Source organism: Ictalurus punctatus, chromosome 26, assembly GCF_001660625.3.
Source record: "Ictalurus punctatus breed USDA103 chromosome 26, Coco_2.0, whole genome shotgun sequence".
NCBI lineage: Eukaryota > Metazoa > Chordata > Actinopteri > Siluriformes > Ictaluridae > Ictalurus > Ictalurus punctatus.
In genome coordinates, this window is record NC_030441.2 from 250001 (window position 1) to 265731 (window position 15731).

Here is a 15731-nt window from a genome sequence, read left to right on the forward strand (position 1 = left end):
GCCTTTCTTTCATCTCTCTCTCGAAGACAAAAAAAATCACACAGCTTGTTGTTGTTGTTGTTGTTGTTGTTGTTGTTGTTACCGAGAAACTGCAAAGAAGCGTGAACTCCTCTGCCCTGAAGACAGCTGAAAACTTACAGCAAAAGCTCTAGCGTTTCACGTCTGACGCTGGAGACTCCTTCCGTGTGAACGTCTCCTTACAGGAAACTTTACCGTGTGAACAATCGCAGAGTTTTACTTTTTCTGAATACGAAGTCTTGTTCAGAAAGTCATGTCCCGATCCGTGGTGTTTTCAGTGATTTTTAACGATTTTGCTGAAGCTAATGCAGTCTGAGACGGCATGACCGCAGGGGTGTGTGTGTGTGTGTGTGTGTGTGTGAGAAAGAGAGAGAGAGAGGGAGGGAGAGGGAGAGAAGTAAAAACTCACAATTAACAACAAAAAAACAGATTCTTAGCACAGCAAGCAGTCTGAGAATAGCTGAGAGGCTCAGTTTTTAGTTCTGTAATTACCCACATTACACACATCGTGTGTGTGTGTGTGTGTGTGTGTGTGTCCACTCTCTCTCTCTCTCTCTCTCTCTCTCTCACTCTCTCTCTCACACACACACACACACGTAATGTATTCGAATGTATTCTCCTCTCGGCTATATCAATATCCGTGACCCAGAAAAGTAGAAAATTGCGTCTGAACCCAGTCGTGAAAACACAACAGAACAAACAAACACAAACAAACACAAACGTGTCGGGACTGGAGCACGTGAAGTCACGCGCGTCACTGTAAACGCTACGCTAATACCTTCCGATTGAATGACCAGAGACGCGGCGTGCACGTTTAAACGAGCACTCGGTGGGTGATCTTTACGGACTCTGTAGCGTGCGAGAGTATCCGTGTTGTCTGGAATGCACTCGCTGGGCCACTGTTGTCTAGACGGATAACAAAACACCTCGTATCGCCTCGTCACTATGGAAACAATAGCCAAACGTACAAATAAAGGTCCATGAATGGCATTTTATTGCTGCAGCATTCTTATCGAGTATTGAATATCGAGTGGATATTATTTGTGACCTGGACGTTTAATATGTTATAATCAAACTGTCAGGAGAAAAAAAAAAAAAAAAAAAACTGGAACCAGAATAGAAGGTCCTGTCTCAGCTTTAAAAGCCATTTTGTTAAGAGAGCAGAGAAAAAAAACAGTCTAGTGCTTGTTCAGCATTTGGCAGAGACGTCTGGCACTAAACTCGACTCGAGATATTATACGGCGCCATACGGCGGCTTTTTGTTTTTTTTTCTAGAAAGATTTGAGCCGTATTTTGAGGAGGAACGACTGACAGGCGAAGCCGTCCCGATGATCATGATTTAAATATTATGTCTTCAGATCACGTCTCGAAGACATTTCTGATGGTCGGTGGGTGAGGGAGGGAGGAAGGGAGGGAGGAAGAGAGGGAGGAAGGGAGGGAGGGAGGGGGTCATTATTTAGTGATTAATCTGACCTGGATTCTGTAGATCTGTGTGTAAGACTTTTCCGACTTCGGAAGAATCATAACTCTCCTTCAGTAGCTGTGGATATAATGTGAGAGATTTCACAGATACACTTGTGGTTCCTCTAGGATTAATGAGCAAGAGGAAAAAATGGTGTTTGTAATTTATTTGATGAAATTCTCTGTGCTTCGCTTAATTGACATGAAATCGTTAAATTCTCTTCGTGTTAATTATACAGAATGTCAAAGAGAGAATATGAGGGAGGAAGAGACAGGGTCAGAAGAAAGGGCATCAGTCACCAAAGTGTCAGTGTAGTTTTTAAAGGCGCATTAATAATGGATGGGATTTGAATAAAGAGCATGAATTAATCATGAAATCAAATAATGTATATTAATACGTTTTTACTCCTATTGTATTCTTATTGTAGTGCGGATAGAGAGGACGGGGCGTGCGCGTGAGGAGAAGAAAGCTCTCTCTTTTTTTCTTTTTTTGGACCAAATCAAACACCGAATTGAAGCTCAGCAGGAGAGAGGAAATGATAGAAGGCGTGTGACGGAGCGTAGCAGCCGATCCCTTACGGAAAAAAGCGTTCGGAAAATGTCACGTGATCCAGAGAGTAGCATGTGATCATGTGTGAAAAATGTTTATTCACGGGTGAAAATCACATCTGGAAATGTCCTAGGTTTGAAAATAAGTGAGGGTGAAAATGATCATCTAAATAATTACATATTAAAAAAAAAAAAAGAATCGTGTAAAATGAAAAGAAAAAGCACATGGGAAAATGAATTGTGTAAAAAAAAAAATCGTTTAGAAAGAATCGGGTGAAAATAAACGAATCATTTAAAAAAGAATCGGGTGAAAATAAACGAATCATTAAAAAAAAAGAATCACGTGAAAATAAATGAAGCATTAAACAAAGAACACGTCAAAATAAACGAATCATTTTAAAAAAAGAATCATGTGAAAGTAAACGAATCACTTTAAAAAGGAATCATATGAAAAGAAATGAATCATTAAAAAAAAGAATCGTGAAAATAAACGAATCATTAAAAAAAAGAATCACGTGAAAATAAACAAATCATCTGAAGAAAGAATCACGTGAAAATAAACAAATCATATAAAGAAAGAATCACGTGAAAATTAACGAATCATATTTAAAAAGAATCACGTGAAAATAAATGAATCATTAAAAAAAAAGAATCACGTGAAAGTAAATGAATCATTAAAAAAAGAATCATGTGAAAATGAATAATTTTCAAAAAGAACCACGTGAAAATAAGTGAATCATTTAAAAAAAGAATCACGTGAAAATGAATCATTTAAAAAAGAATCATGAAAATAAATGAATCGTGTAAAAAAAAATTGTGATTATTAATTATTATTAAACGTATGAAGTGTCTTAAAAACACACGTGAATTTTTAACGTGAAGTTCATGTGACTGTTCTATAACTGATTGGATTTCACATCCTTATTAGAGCTTGCCATTCATACATGGAATACCGAGTTAGCTGGATCAGATTATTAATCACGATGCTGGATTTGTGCGTTCTTTCGAAGTCGTGGTCGTAGCTGTTACCAAGACGACAGATCTGTAAGATCAGATCTTCTAGAGGGCAGGCTTATTCAGAGTAAACAGGAGTCAAATCGCGCATTGTGGATCAGCTGAATGCATCTTCCTCTGTGTTGAGCATGCTCCTGCTTTGTGCTCGGTGTTCCCGGGATAGACTCTGGATTATGCTTTCAGTTGTCCCTCTGGAGAAATGCTTAAAGGTTATAACCATCAACAGAGTGTTTATCTGAAAGGGTTCCACGTACAGCTAAGAACCACTCAAAGAAAATGAACAACAGTAGCAGAGCATCGAGGAGAAGCTGTGATCAGAACAGCGGGTCGTTCCTCTGGGAAAACACCTACAGGTTCTAATTAGACTTTTGACTCTAAAAAGGATTTGAAGCTGAGAAAAAAGGCAAAGGCCCTAAATTTGCAATACTCTTTTTGTTTGTTTGTTTTTCTGAATCTGAAGGAACTGTGATGGAGGTCATATCGGCTGTCTGATATTTTCCTATTGTATAATGAACTGATAGCAGTGGGAGTGTCTGGCTAATGTTTTCCCTCACACTGGGCTACTTATTAACTTGAAAAGAAAAGATAAAAACTCATTTAAATGACATATGTGAAGGAAATATCTATACAAAGTTCAGATTTCTACCAGGTCAACCCCCCCCCCCCCCCCCCCCCCCCCACCCGCTACGGTCAGAGTAATTGATTAATCGAGCTCCCTGAAGTAGAGTAAATGCTCTTTGCTCTCTCGCACACACTGGAATGAACTTGCTCGGCGTGTGAGATCACGTCTACGGTACGTCTGCCTTGTGATTCGATTAGATTGTGGAATAATGCTTTAAGGAAACTATGACTTTGTAAGAGAATTGATTTGTGGGACGTTCTTATAATAACTTCATACACTATAAATTTGTGTTTATGCATTTTGCATTTTATTTTTAAATAAAAATACAAAGTGCCTGAGGGAATGATCATTCCCAGTGATTATTATCAGATTTATTTAAAAAAAAAAAAACCTTTCATTTTGTTTTGCACTAAATGAGATTAACAATCGTTCTTAGCTTGCAATGAGGTTACGTTTAAATTTATTTATCCATATCTTACATCTTTAAAGTCGTCCCCCCCCCCCCCCCCCCCCAATATTTCCACATTTTATAATGTTGAAACTGTAATCTAGAACAGTGGTGAGGAAGCACAACTGTCCGTTACGGACAGTACCACGACAGAGAAAAAGATAAAAGGATCTTTTCATTTTTTTTTTGCAGCTTGACTTTTGAATTAAAATCTTGTCCTCTTGTTTAATTTTCAGTCTCTCGTCATAAGTATGAGTATCAGAATCCTTGTTATAATATATTATTATAATATTTTATTTACAATATTTACAAATTATAACTACAGCATTTCCACAAGTTTCCAAGAGACTGGCACTGGAATGTGTTACTTTGCGATGCCGGTCATGTTCGTCTGGGTGTGGCTCAAAACCATGTGTTCAAAGCCTACTTCAAAATCCAACAGAAGAGGGCTCTATATATATATGAGATTGAGTTCTGGGCTTTGACGGGACTGTTCCAACACATTCAGGTTCTGAACCACTTCAGTCTATCTTTGGCAGAATGTTTAATTTTAGCACAGATTTCCCGGTCATCAACAGGGCTCAAAGTCTAGTACCACCTTCCCACTCCCCCGACTCTGTGACTACTCACTGCGACCACGTGCGTATTGTGAATGTTTCTGCGAGGTTCTGCTATTTTCAAGCACATCTGATTTTCTGGCCAATGAATTAAGCAGTGTGAGCACCTCTGAGACTCGTTGGAAATGCACTGACAAGAAATAGCCAAAAGAGAGTCTGAGAGAATATCAGAATGATCTGCTGTCATGGGCAGGAGAGCCCTGATTCCAGTTACGCAACTAACTACTTGTGTGGGAGTGCAAGTGCCAAACCTTAGCACAATTATTTGGAATGTTATACCTCAATGGATGTTAGGAACAGCACAGATATCCTAATTCCTGGTGATGCACAATATAAAAATACTTGCTTTTTTGCACTATACCTCCAGCCATTTCTCTTTGCAGAACAGACAGGCCTTGCTGCCTGGGTCTATCCAACTAATATTTTCTCTTCATATTCTTTTAGTTCTCTTTTTGTCTTGTTTCCTTAGAAAATAGTCACAAAATCACATGATAGATAACTCATTTCTTTTCTTGAGAAAGTGGAATTTGGGGCTCAGGCCTGCTCCAGCAGAGATCTCTGCAGGTGAAAGATGATACAGTGTGGGCCTTGTCTTCAAGTGATCATGTGTGTTGTCACAGAGTGATGTGATTGGTCTAATGCAGTGATGCTGACAATCCTTTGTGGTGAACATGGAAGCAACCTGATGCAAGTCTTCCCTTGCCTCGACTTCCTCGAAAAAGGGCTTTGCGGGGTCAGGGTGTCTGAGGATGGGAGCCATGGTAAAGGCTTTCTTGAGCTTGTTTAATGCCTCCTGGGCGGCTGGGGCCCAAGAGAGCCGCCTTGGCTTGCCACGTAAGAGGGAGGTGCGCTATGATGCTAAACCCTCAAATGAAACGTGGGTAAAAATTTGCAAAGCCGAGGAACCATTGCAACTCCTTGACGGTTCATGGCGTGGGCCACTCTACCACCGCCTGAACTTTAAGTAGGTCCATGGTGACCCCCTTCGGGCTGATAACATACCCCAAGAAGGAGATCGTGTGTCGATGGAACTCACACTTTTCGGCCTTTACGTAATGCTGATGTTGCAGGAGGCGGTACAACCCCTGCCGGACATTGGCCGATATGCGCCTCTAGGGACGCAGAGTAAACAAGTATGTCATCGATGTATGTAATGACGCTCCTCCCCAGCATGTCTCTCAGGACGTCATTAATAAGACATTGGAACACTGAGGGGGCGTTAACGAGTCCTACGAGACATGACCAGGTACTCGTAGTGCCCCGAGGTGGTGCTGAATGCCGTCTTCCACTCGTCCCCCTCCCATATGCGGACCAGGTTGTATGTGCTACATAGGTCCAGCTTGGTAAATATGGTCGCAGACCTTAGCTGTTCGAGGGCTGCAGGTACTAGTGGCAGGGGATAACGGTATTTAAAAGATACTTGATTTAGGCCCCAGTTGTCTATAGATGGTCTGAGGCCCCCTCCCTTCTTCTCCACAAAGAAGAAACTGGCGGGGGCCTCCTGAATATACTCCTCCATAGCCCGATGTTCGGCTTGGGAGAGAGGGTACACACGACCTCACGGTGGACTGGCTCCCGGAAGGAGCTCGATTGCGCAATCGTAGGTGCGGTGTGGTGGTAATCCGCTCACTCTCTCCTTGCTGAACACTTCCCTGAGGTCATGATATTCGGAGGAACTGTGACTGGGACGGGTGTAGTGGGGCTCTCTGGTCAATGAAGTTGCCGGCAGCTCCTGAGTCGATCAACGCTGTGAGCACAGTAGACACCCCTGAGTGTTCAACCCTGACAGGTAGCACGAATACATGAGTTGTGCGTGTGTGGATGGAACTCACCATTTGGTGTGGGGGTCGGCTGTCCCCGCTCTCTCCCCGGAGGGTCACGGATTTCTGAGCAGGCATTGGCGGACAAGGTGGCTGGCCTGTCCACAGTAAAAGCAGCTGAATTCTCGGCAACTACTCTCTCTCTCCTCCTCATGAAGCCGTGCCTGACCAAGCTGCATGGGCTCTGCTGCGGCTCCTGCCTTGGGGAGCCTGGGCTCCCACTGCACGGAGCGGTTTGTCTGGCGTAATAGGTCCAGCCGAATTGTGAGGTCAACAAGCACATCAAGGGAGAGTTGTTCATCCCGACAGGCCAACTCCTTCACCAGCTCTGGATTCCCCCCCTGACGGAACACTGGCTTGAGGGCCGGTTCGTTCCACCCACTCTGCGCCGCGATGGTACAAAACTCCAGGGCATACTCCACAGCGTCACGAGTGCCCTGCATGATTTTCATGAGCTCCTGGCCTGTCTCCCATCCGTCAGGCGAATGTTCAAAGGCATGCCGGAAACGGGTAATGAAATCCTCTAGCGATGGGATGGTGCCGCCCTCTCGCTCCCACACTGCGGTAGCCCATAAAAAGGCACATCTGGTTAAGAGCTCCAGGAAGTGCATGATCTTACGGGTCATTTCTGGGTAGCTGGCGAAGAACAGAGAACATTGTAACAGGAACCCCTTACATCGTTCCAGCTCTCCAGCATATCTCTCCAGCATCGGCAGTGGCGGAAAGTACGCAGGCGGCGGTGGTGGAATGTGCGCAGGTGGCGACGTGGCGGGGAGCATGGATTGAGACAGGAGCGCCACTCGCATCCATTAAGCGAGATATCTGATCTTGTTGAACATTTATATCTTTATTCCGTTCGTCAATAAATTGACACCATTCTGGGGCGCCAACTGCTTCCATAGTTATGCGAAGTAATCTGTTACGGTACCTGAGACGGAAGCAAGCGCAGGCGATGCAGATTTCGGAAGGTGAGGATCGGGCAGAAGGCGTAATTGTAAAGCAGGCAGTAGGCAGGCGATCAGGCAAACGGACAATACAAGGCTCGGGCAGAGAATCGTGGTCAAGAAACAAAGCACAGAATCCGTGAACCAGGGTAATCCTTAATCGAACGCAGAGGCTTGGTCAAAGACAGAAACAAGGCTGCCGAGTGTTTGCTTCGCAAGCTAGTACTGCACGCACTTTCGCTTAAATCCTATGTGTGTGAGTGTGTGTCTGATTGGGTGTAGGTGTCCATGATTAGAACTCAGGCGAAGGTGCGGATATGGGATATGGGAAGTGTAGTCCTCGTCGGCCATGTTTGTAGTTTGCGCTGCACTCTGGGAACTGTAGTCATGGGTTCGCAGCAACGTGACATACAGGTGTGAAGTCTGACCAGGTTCCCAGTCTCTACTGATGAAAAACATCCCCACTATGTGAAACTACCTAATGTGTTGTTCCCAGGGTTATGAGCAGTGTTGGGTTTCTACCAAATGTAGTGCTTTGTGCCAAGGCCACACTTTGTCACTTTTTCTCTCATCAGACCAGAGAACCTATTTTCACATGTGTGTTTCTCCAAATGAGATTTCATATGTTTTTTTTTTCTCCAATAACAGCGTTCGTAATCACTTGTGCATGGGATAAAAAATGTCCATAGAATCTGATTAAAATGAAAGAGACTTGTATTTTTCATTGTTCTTATCTCCAGCATTCTGTTCGTTACTGTAGGTGCTGCGATGAATGGATTAAAAATGCGAAACTCTGGCCTGGTCTTGCTCCCCCTGCTGGTAGCCTCAGTCTATACTGGGAACATTCTGCTCTTTCCTGTGGATGGCAGCCACTGGATCAACATGAAAATCATGATTGAGGCTCTTCATGCCAAAGGTCACAATATTACAGTCATGCGAGCTTCGGACAGCTGGTACATTGAAGAAACGTCCCCGTTGTACACTTCCATCACTTTAAGAAGCTCAGCGATTTTTGAGCAAGAATTCATGCAGAATGTTATAAGCAGGTTCTTGGAAATTATGAGGGAGGGTTCCATGTGGGCTCGCCTGAAACTGGAGAAGGAGATGTGGGACATGTCCCTTGAAATTATTGAGAAAGAGAGAAGACAGGTGATCAGCATGATTGAAGACCAGGAACTAATGCAGTCCTTGAGAGATGCCAAATTTGATGTGTTTATTACTGACCCTGCGCTAATGAGTGGCCCCATATTAGGTCATTATCTCAACCTGCCATTTGTCTTTAATGTTCGGTGGACCATATATCATGAGGGCCATTTTGCAATCGCTCCCTCACCCCTTTCTTATGTACCATTGCCAATGTTAGAGCTGTCGGACCACATGAGCTTTTTTGAGAGAGTGGTAAATGTTGTCATTTTCATTGTAACTGAATTACAGATTAAATACTTTATAGCTTCAAGCTACAATGAACTGTGTAATAAGATATTTGGTCCAGGGGTAGACTACTTTGAATTAGTCCAAGGAGCAGATCTGTGGCTCTTCAGAGTTGATTTTACCTTTGAATTTCCACGCCCTACTATGCCAAACGTTGTCTACGTTGGTGGTTTCCACTGCAAGCCATCCAAACCTCTTCCACAGGATCTTGAGGACTTTGTGCAGAGCTCTGGTGATCATGGCGTCATTGTCATGTCGCTGGGAACTATGGTTGGTCAGCTTCCTCATGATGTAGCCAGTTCAATAGCTGAGGCTTTTGCAGAACTTCCACAAAAAGTGATCTGGAGATATAAAGGAGACAGACCATCCACTGTGGGGAACAATACCTTAATAATGGACTGGATACCCCAAAATGATCTCCTTGGCCACCCTAAGACCAGGGCGTTTGTAGCTCATGGTGGAACCAATGGAATTCAGGAAGCTATCTATCATGGAGTTCCCATCATTGGTTTCGGACTCGTCTGGGATCAGCCTGACAATCTTTCAAAAATGAGGGTGAAGGGAGTCGCAAAAAATGTCAATTTCGCAGCTGTGGACAAAGACTCCTTCCTTTTAACTTTGAACGAAGTGCTCCATGACCCTTCATACCGGGAAAACATGCAAAGACTCTCCAGACTCCACAGAGATGTGCCAATAAAACCGTTAGACAATGCTGTCTTCTGGATCGAGTACTCGATGAGGCACGGTGGTGCGGCTCATCTACGAACACAATCGTATAAAATGCCCTGGTATTCTTACCACTCTGTAGATGTTCTACTGTTCCTGCTGTCTGTTCTTACATTTACTGCCTTCACTACATTTACAGTCATTAGACATGTCTGCTATAGGCTGTGTATCAAGAAAAAAGCAACTTCCTAAGAATACACGTTGCTTAAAAATATCCGAGAACCTGCCTTAAGCATAACACTAACAGGTAATGTTTAGAATAGAATAGAATTTTCAATATACACTATATGGCCAAAAGTTTGTGCACCCATCACCATCACGTCCAGATGCGCTTGTTGAACATCCCATTCCAGATTTATTTCCCCTTTTACAACTGTATACTTCCAACATTATGGTAATAGTTTGGGGAAGAACGACATACGGGTGTGATGGTCAGGGGTGCATATACTTTTGGCTTTATGGTGTGCATGTTCTTTGTAAATGTACAATTGACAATTTAAACAGTTATGTACACTATTCCCCTGAGAATAAATCAACCTCTTGAAACTGGGATTTTCGCTGAGGGCCGTATTCAGACATGGCAATTTAAGTCCAAAAGGTACATCAGTATTTACGTGGGAGAAGTACCTCATCTTCAGACTTGGGTTCTGCATGTACTTAAGTGAATTTTCTGAGCTCCTCATTCAGATGATTAACATCCCCTGTGTGTGGTTTACGCCTCTGAAGCTGCCAGAGTTTTCTTGAGTATAAGACGTGGTTTTTAGACAGTGTCTAGACCACTTCCTGTAAACACAAGTTGGGTGGGGTTCTCATGTGCAGGATGGAGTTTGACCAAAGCGGAGGCATGTCTTAGTTAAACACACTCCTGATCTTTGATTTAAGAACACTTTTCGTGAACGTAAGGGTATAATATAGTAGTAAAAGAGTAATTCATTCATCTGTGTCCTGGATGTACATGCTCTTTGCTTTTTCACACACACTTGAATGAACTTATTTGGCGTAAGTGCTCATGTCTATGGTGTGTCTGAATTTTTCACTTCGTTTGACTATTGAATAGTAATTTCCAATAATCATTCGAAATGACCATTGGTGATTTCTATCACCAAACTTTTCATTTAGTTTGTGCATAATAAATCACATCGATTCAAACGTTTACATTATGTTATAGTATGTAGAATATATTTAGCCAAATCTCTATTTCTAGATGCCCTGAATTCATGAAATTCCACATATTCATTCCTATCCCTACTTAGAAGCTTATTACAGAGGAATTTCACCAAATGTACATTGTTGTTGGATTTACTGTATGTTGGATTATATATTAATATGTATTATGTAAAAGAGTATAGCATTTTTGTGATTTTTAGCAATAAAGAAATCATTTTCAAACAATTTTCCTGCAAATGTTTTTGAAAGCCTCTTCACAGTGAAATAAACATTTTACTTCTAACATTATCAGAAGACTAGATTTTTGTTTTGTAATAAGTATGTGAATTTGGGCGTATTTCATTAGATGAAGCATCGTTTACATAAAGGATTGTAAATAAAAAAAAGAGAAAAAAGTTCACATATAATAATACCTGAAAGATCATCAGTATAGGTTAAATGGGATGTCTATTGCTTTTAAATATTTACTCTGTCCACCTGTAGGGTTTCGCCTTAACGCATCTCAGCCCCTCATTCTTTTTTTAAAAATTGCTCGAGCTCTGTCAGATTGGATGGGCAGTGTTGTTGTTGGTGTCTTGCACACACATTCTCAAACAGCTTGAGGTCTGGTCTGGACCATCTCACCCACGACCCTGACCAGTTTTCCAGTACCTGCTGATAAGAAACATCCCCATAACATTAAACTACCACCACCATGCTTCACAGTTGGGATGGTGTTCTCAGGGTGATGAACAGTGTTGAGGTTCCACCAAATGTAGTGCTGTGTGCCAAGGCCAAAAATTTAGATCTCATTAGTTCAGAGAACCTTTTCCCACCACGTTTGTTCCATCATGCCTTTTTTGCAAACTCCAAAAGAGATGTCATATAGCTTTTTTCAATAATAGTTATCTTCTCATCACTTAAATTGTCCAGGCTGTGGTTGTGATGCGAACAGCCTCTGCCAGCTGAGCTGTGGATCTAGCTAGTTCCTTCAGAGTTACCCTTGGCCTCTTGGTTGTATCTTTGACTAATACACTCCTAATGCAAGGCACTGTATATATTATTTCTCTGAAGTAAAGCATGTGTGATGTAGTTTGTTGTTTAAAATGAAAGAGACTTGTATTTTTCATTGTTCTTATCTCTAGCATTCTGTTCGTTTCTGTAGGTGCTGCGATGAATGGATTAAAAATGCGAAACTCTGGCCTGGTCTTGCTCCCCCTGCTGGTAGCCTCAGTCTATACCGGGAACATTCTGCTCTTTCCTGTGGATGGCAGCCACTGGATCAACATGAAAATCATGATTGAGGCTCTTCATGCCAAAGGTCACAATATTACAGTCATGCGAGCTTCGGACAGCTGGTACATTGAAGAAACGTCCCCGTTGTACACTTCCATCACTTTAGGAAGTTCAGCGCTTTTTGTTCAAGAATTCATTCAGAATGTTATAAGTAGACTCTTGGAAATTATGAGGGAGGGTTCCATGTGGGCTCGCCTGAAACTGGAGAAGGAGATGTGGGACATGTCCCTTGAAATGATTGAGAAAGAGAGAAGACAGGTGATCAGCATGATTGAAGACCAGGAACTAATGCAGTCCTTGAGAGATGCCAAATTTGATGTGTTTATTACTGACCCTGTTATAATGAGTGGCCCCATATTAGCTCATTATCTCAACCTGCCACTTGTCTTTAATGTTCGGTGGACAATACAGGGTGAGGGCCATTTTGCAATCGCTCCCTCACCCCTTTCTTATGTACCATTGCCAATGTTAGAGCTGTCGGACCACATGAGCTTTTTTGAGAGAGTGGTAAATGTTGTCATGTACATTGTAACTGAATTACAGATTAAATATTTTATAGCTTCAAGCTACAATGAACTGTGTAATAAGATATTTGGTCCAGGGGTAGACTACTTTGAATTAGTCCAAGGAGCAGATCTGTGGCTCTTCAGAGTTGATTTTACCTTTGAATTTCCACGCCCTACTATGCCAAACGTTGTCTACGTTGGTGGTTTCCACTGCAAGCCATCCAAACCTCTTCCACAGGATCTTGAGGACTTTGTGCAGAGCTCTGGTGATCATGGCGTCATTGTCATGTCGCTGGGAACTATGGTTGGTCAGCTTCCTCATGATGTAGCCAGTTCAATAGCTGAGGCTTTTGCAGAACTTCCACAAAAAGTGATCTGGAGATATAAAGGAGACAGACCATCCACTGTGGGGAACAATACCTTAATAATGGACTGGATACCCCAAAATGATCTCCTTGGCCACCCTAAGACCAGGGCGTTTGTAGCTCATGGTGGAACCAATGGAATTCAGGAAGCCATCTATCATGGAGTTCCCATCATTGGTTTCGGACTCATCTGGGATCAGCCTGACAATCTTTCAAAAATGAGGGTGAAGGGAGTCGCAAAAAATGTCAATTTCGCAACGGTGGACAAAGACTCCTTCCTTTTAACTTTGAACGAAGTGCTCCATGACCCTTCATACCGGGAAAACATGCAAAGACTCTCCAGACTCCACAGAGATGTGCCAATAAAACCGTTAGACAATGCTGTCTTCTGGATCGAGTACTCGATGAGGCACGGTGGTGCGGCTCATCTACGAACACAGTCGTATAAAATGCCCTGGTATTCTTACCACTCTGTAGATGTTCTACTGTTCCTGCTATTTGTTCTTACATTTACTGCCTTCACTACATTTATAGTCATTAGACATGTCTGCTATAGGCTGTGTATCAAGAAAAAAGCAACTTCCTAAGAATACACGTCGGTATATAAAATCACACACAGTACGCTGTCATGAGCTCAGAGCTCGAGCGCTGTTAAACCGGATCAAGTGGATCGTATTGTTAGATTAAACCAGCGATAATTGTCATATTTTGTCATTGTCATTGTTTATGTGCCTTCCTAATACTCTGCCCAGTTAAATAAACCAACGTTTGTTTATTTTCTCTCATTTTACAGACGCGAGGTGGGTTTTGAAAGACAGAAGCAGGTTATAGTGTGTGAAGGAAATGCAGACCGGCAGCTCTGTAATCGGTTTCCAAAGCCCAAATCAGATTAGCTGTGCTCTTAGGGACGATACACACGCTGAACAGCCGCAGTTGATATTCGCCACGCCTTTCTCCCTTGGTTCCCTGTGAGTCATTTTCTCAACCGTCTTTCCCCAGGCTGACTCGTTCCCACGGTTCAGTACGTTCCCCACCGCTGCTGCCCGAGCAACAATCCTGCGCATGAATATACCCTACCTTGCTGACGTGCTAATTTATACCTACAACTATACGACCCTCGAATCGTCTAAATTCTCGCCCAGTTCCTGTGGATTTTACAATCAGATCACGTTCAAATCAACCCTTACGGATCGTTTATTTCTATTACGTGTTTTGTGAAATTCACATTTCGTATTGACTCGAAAGAAAGCGATTCCGAGGCAAATCTATAAACGAGGGCAAAAAGTAACGGCGCCCTATAAAAGAACGTGCGTTTAGGTGCACGCTGCACGTTCTCTTTCACCGTTCCGTCGCCGTTTTCTCATTTTCAGCTCTCTTTACCATGTTGTGATTTGTGGGTGTGGCCAAATGTAAATGCTAGGAAGGTGATTAGTGATGTACGGTTGATCGGTGTTTGGTTCAGGTTGATCGATAAATGCGGTCCATTTGTTGGAAATATTATAAAGGTACCGTCCAAGGTGTTCATATTTAATTCCAGTTCCAATTTAATTCAAAATGGAACTTCTTTGTGTTCTTACGTTGATTCTTTTTTTTTTTTTTTTTTTTAAAGTTGAATTAAATCATCTGCATGTATTTCACGCTTCGGCGCTCCTTGAGTAGACACGTTTAGACTTTTAAAGATTAGCACTTGCCTTTAAGCCTGAGAATGATTTTTACTGTAATACGATGTAACATATCATTTAAAAAAAAAGCTTTTTATGCAAGCATTTGAATAAGCATGTAATAAGACTGTGGTAGGTTTTACTGTCAATAAATTGCTGCAAAAAAAAAAGTCCTAGTAGTAATTTCCACATTAATCACTGCAATATTTGGTTTAATTTAATGAGATATGGCTGCTACGCGCCACGGTTATTTAGCAGCGTGTAAAATAGCACTTGATCCAGCATGTCCTGTACGTAAAGCCGTACGCAGCAAGTGACCGGACAGGCCGCGGAATATTGATGTTATTTTGAATATCAGGAGTTGATTGTGCACGGCGTTTAACTGGATCATGAAATCATAACTTGCGCATGCGATGCAGCCGATTTTCATCAGGGCTTCATGTTCTGTGAGAATGTAATGGCTGGGGTTGGATTGAAACACTTATTAATCATGACTGCTGCGTGCGACATGAATCTCATGTGATGGGGGAAAGAAAAAGAGGAGAGGAGAGGAGCGGAGAGGAGAGGAGAGGAGCGGAGCGAGACGGCCATGTAACACCACTGACTATTTTAAAGCACCAAATTCCCACTCTGTCGTTCCCTCGATCCCCATCTCTCAGATTGAAGAATGACCACTGTTAAAACTGGGCTAAAAACTCGGACATCAAAAAAACGTGTGTGTGTGTGTGTGTGTGTGTGTTCTGCAGAGGATCTAGTCACTATTACTACTAGGTTTCAGTGTCAGATTTTATACCATGGATGAAGGATCACACCCACACACACTAAGACACACATGCACACACACACACACACACACACACACACACACACACACACACACACACACACACACACACACCAGAGAAATGTCCTTCATCCACCCGATGCGCTTTTGAGGTGAATTGAAACTGATCAGCTGGGAGAGCTGCTGGCACAGGTGTAAAGAAAACAAATTAAATGTAATAACACGACCGTAACCAAAGTGTGTGTGAGTGTGAGACAGAGAGAGAGAGAAGGGGGGTTAAGTGATTTCAGATGGTTTTTAAATGAATGTAATAATTGTGATTC

General features: G+C 42.5%; 2 protein-coding genes across 2 annotated transcripts; both read left to right on the forward strand.

The window, feature by feature from the left end:
- Positions 1 to 3743: 3743 nt before the first annotated feature.
- LOC108259048 (UDP-glucuronosyltransferase 2C1) lies at positions 3744 to 11058 on the forward strand. Its single transcript, XM_047151302.2, has 2 exons — positions 3744 to 3835; positions 8254 to 11058. The coding sequence occupies exon 2, from the start codon at positions 8262 to 8264 to the stop codon at positions 9840 to 9842; it is 1581 nt and encodes a 526-aa protein (XP_047007258.1). The 5' UTR covers positions 3744 to 3835; positions 8254 to 8261; the 3' UTR covers positions 9843 to 11058.
- An 883-nt stretch (positions 11059 to 11941) lies between these two features.
- Positions 11942 to 14561, forward strand: LOC108259049 (UDP-glucuronosyltransferase 2C1). The gene has a single exon (XM_047151303.2). The coding sequence runs from the start codon at positions 11970 to 11972 to the stop codon at positions 13548 to 13550; it is 1581 nt and encodes a 526-aa protein (XP_047007259.1). The 5' UTR covers positions 11942 to 11969; the 3' UTR covers positions 13551 to 14561.
- Positions 14562 to 15731: the final 1170 nt, after the last annotated feature.

What these genes read in the sequence shown, in the direction of transcription:
- LOC108259048 (XM_047151302.2), top strand. Translation starts at nt 8,262, where the DNA reads ATGAATGGATTAAAAATGCGAAACTCTGGCCTGGTCTTGCTCCCCCTG.
- LOC108259049 (XM_047151303.2), top strand. Translation starts at nt 11,970, where the DNA reads ATGAATGGATTAAAAATGCGAAACTCTGGCCTGGTCTTGCTCCCCCTG.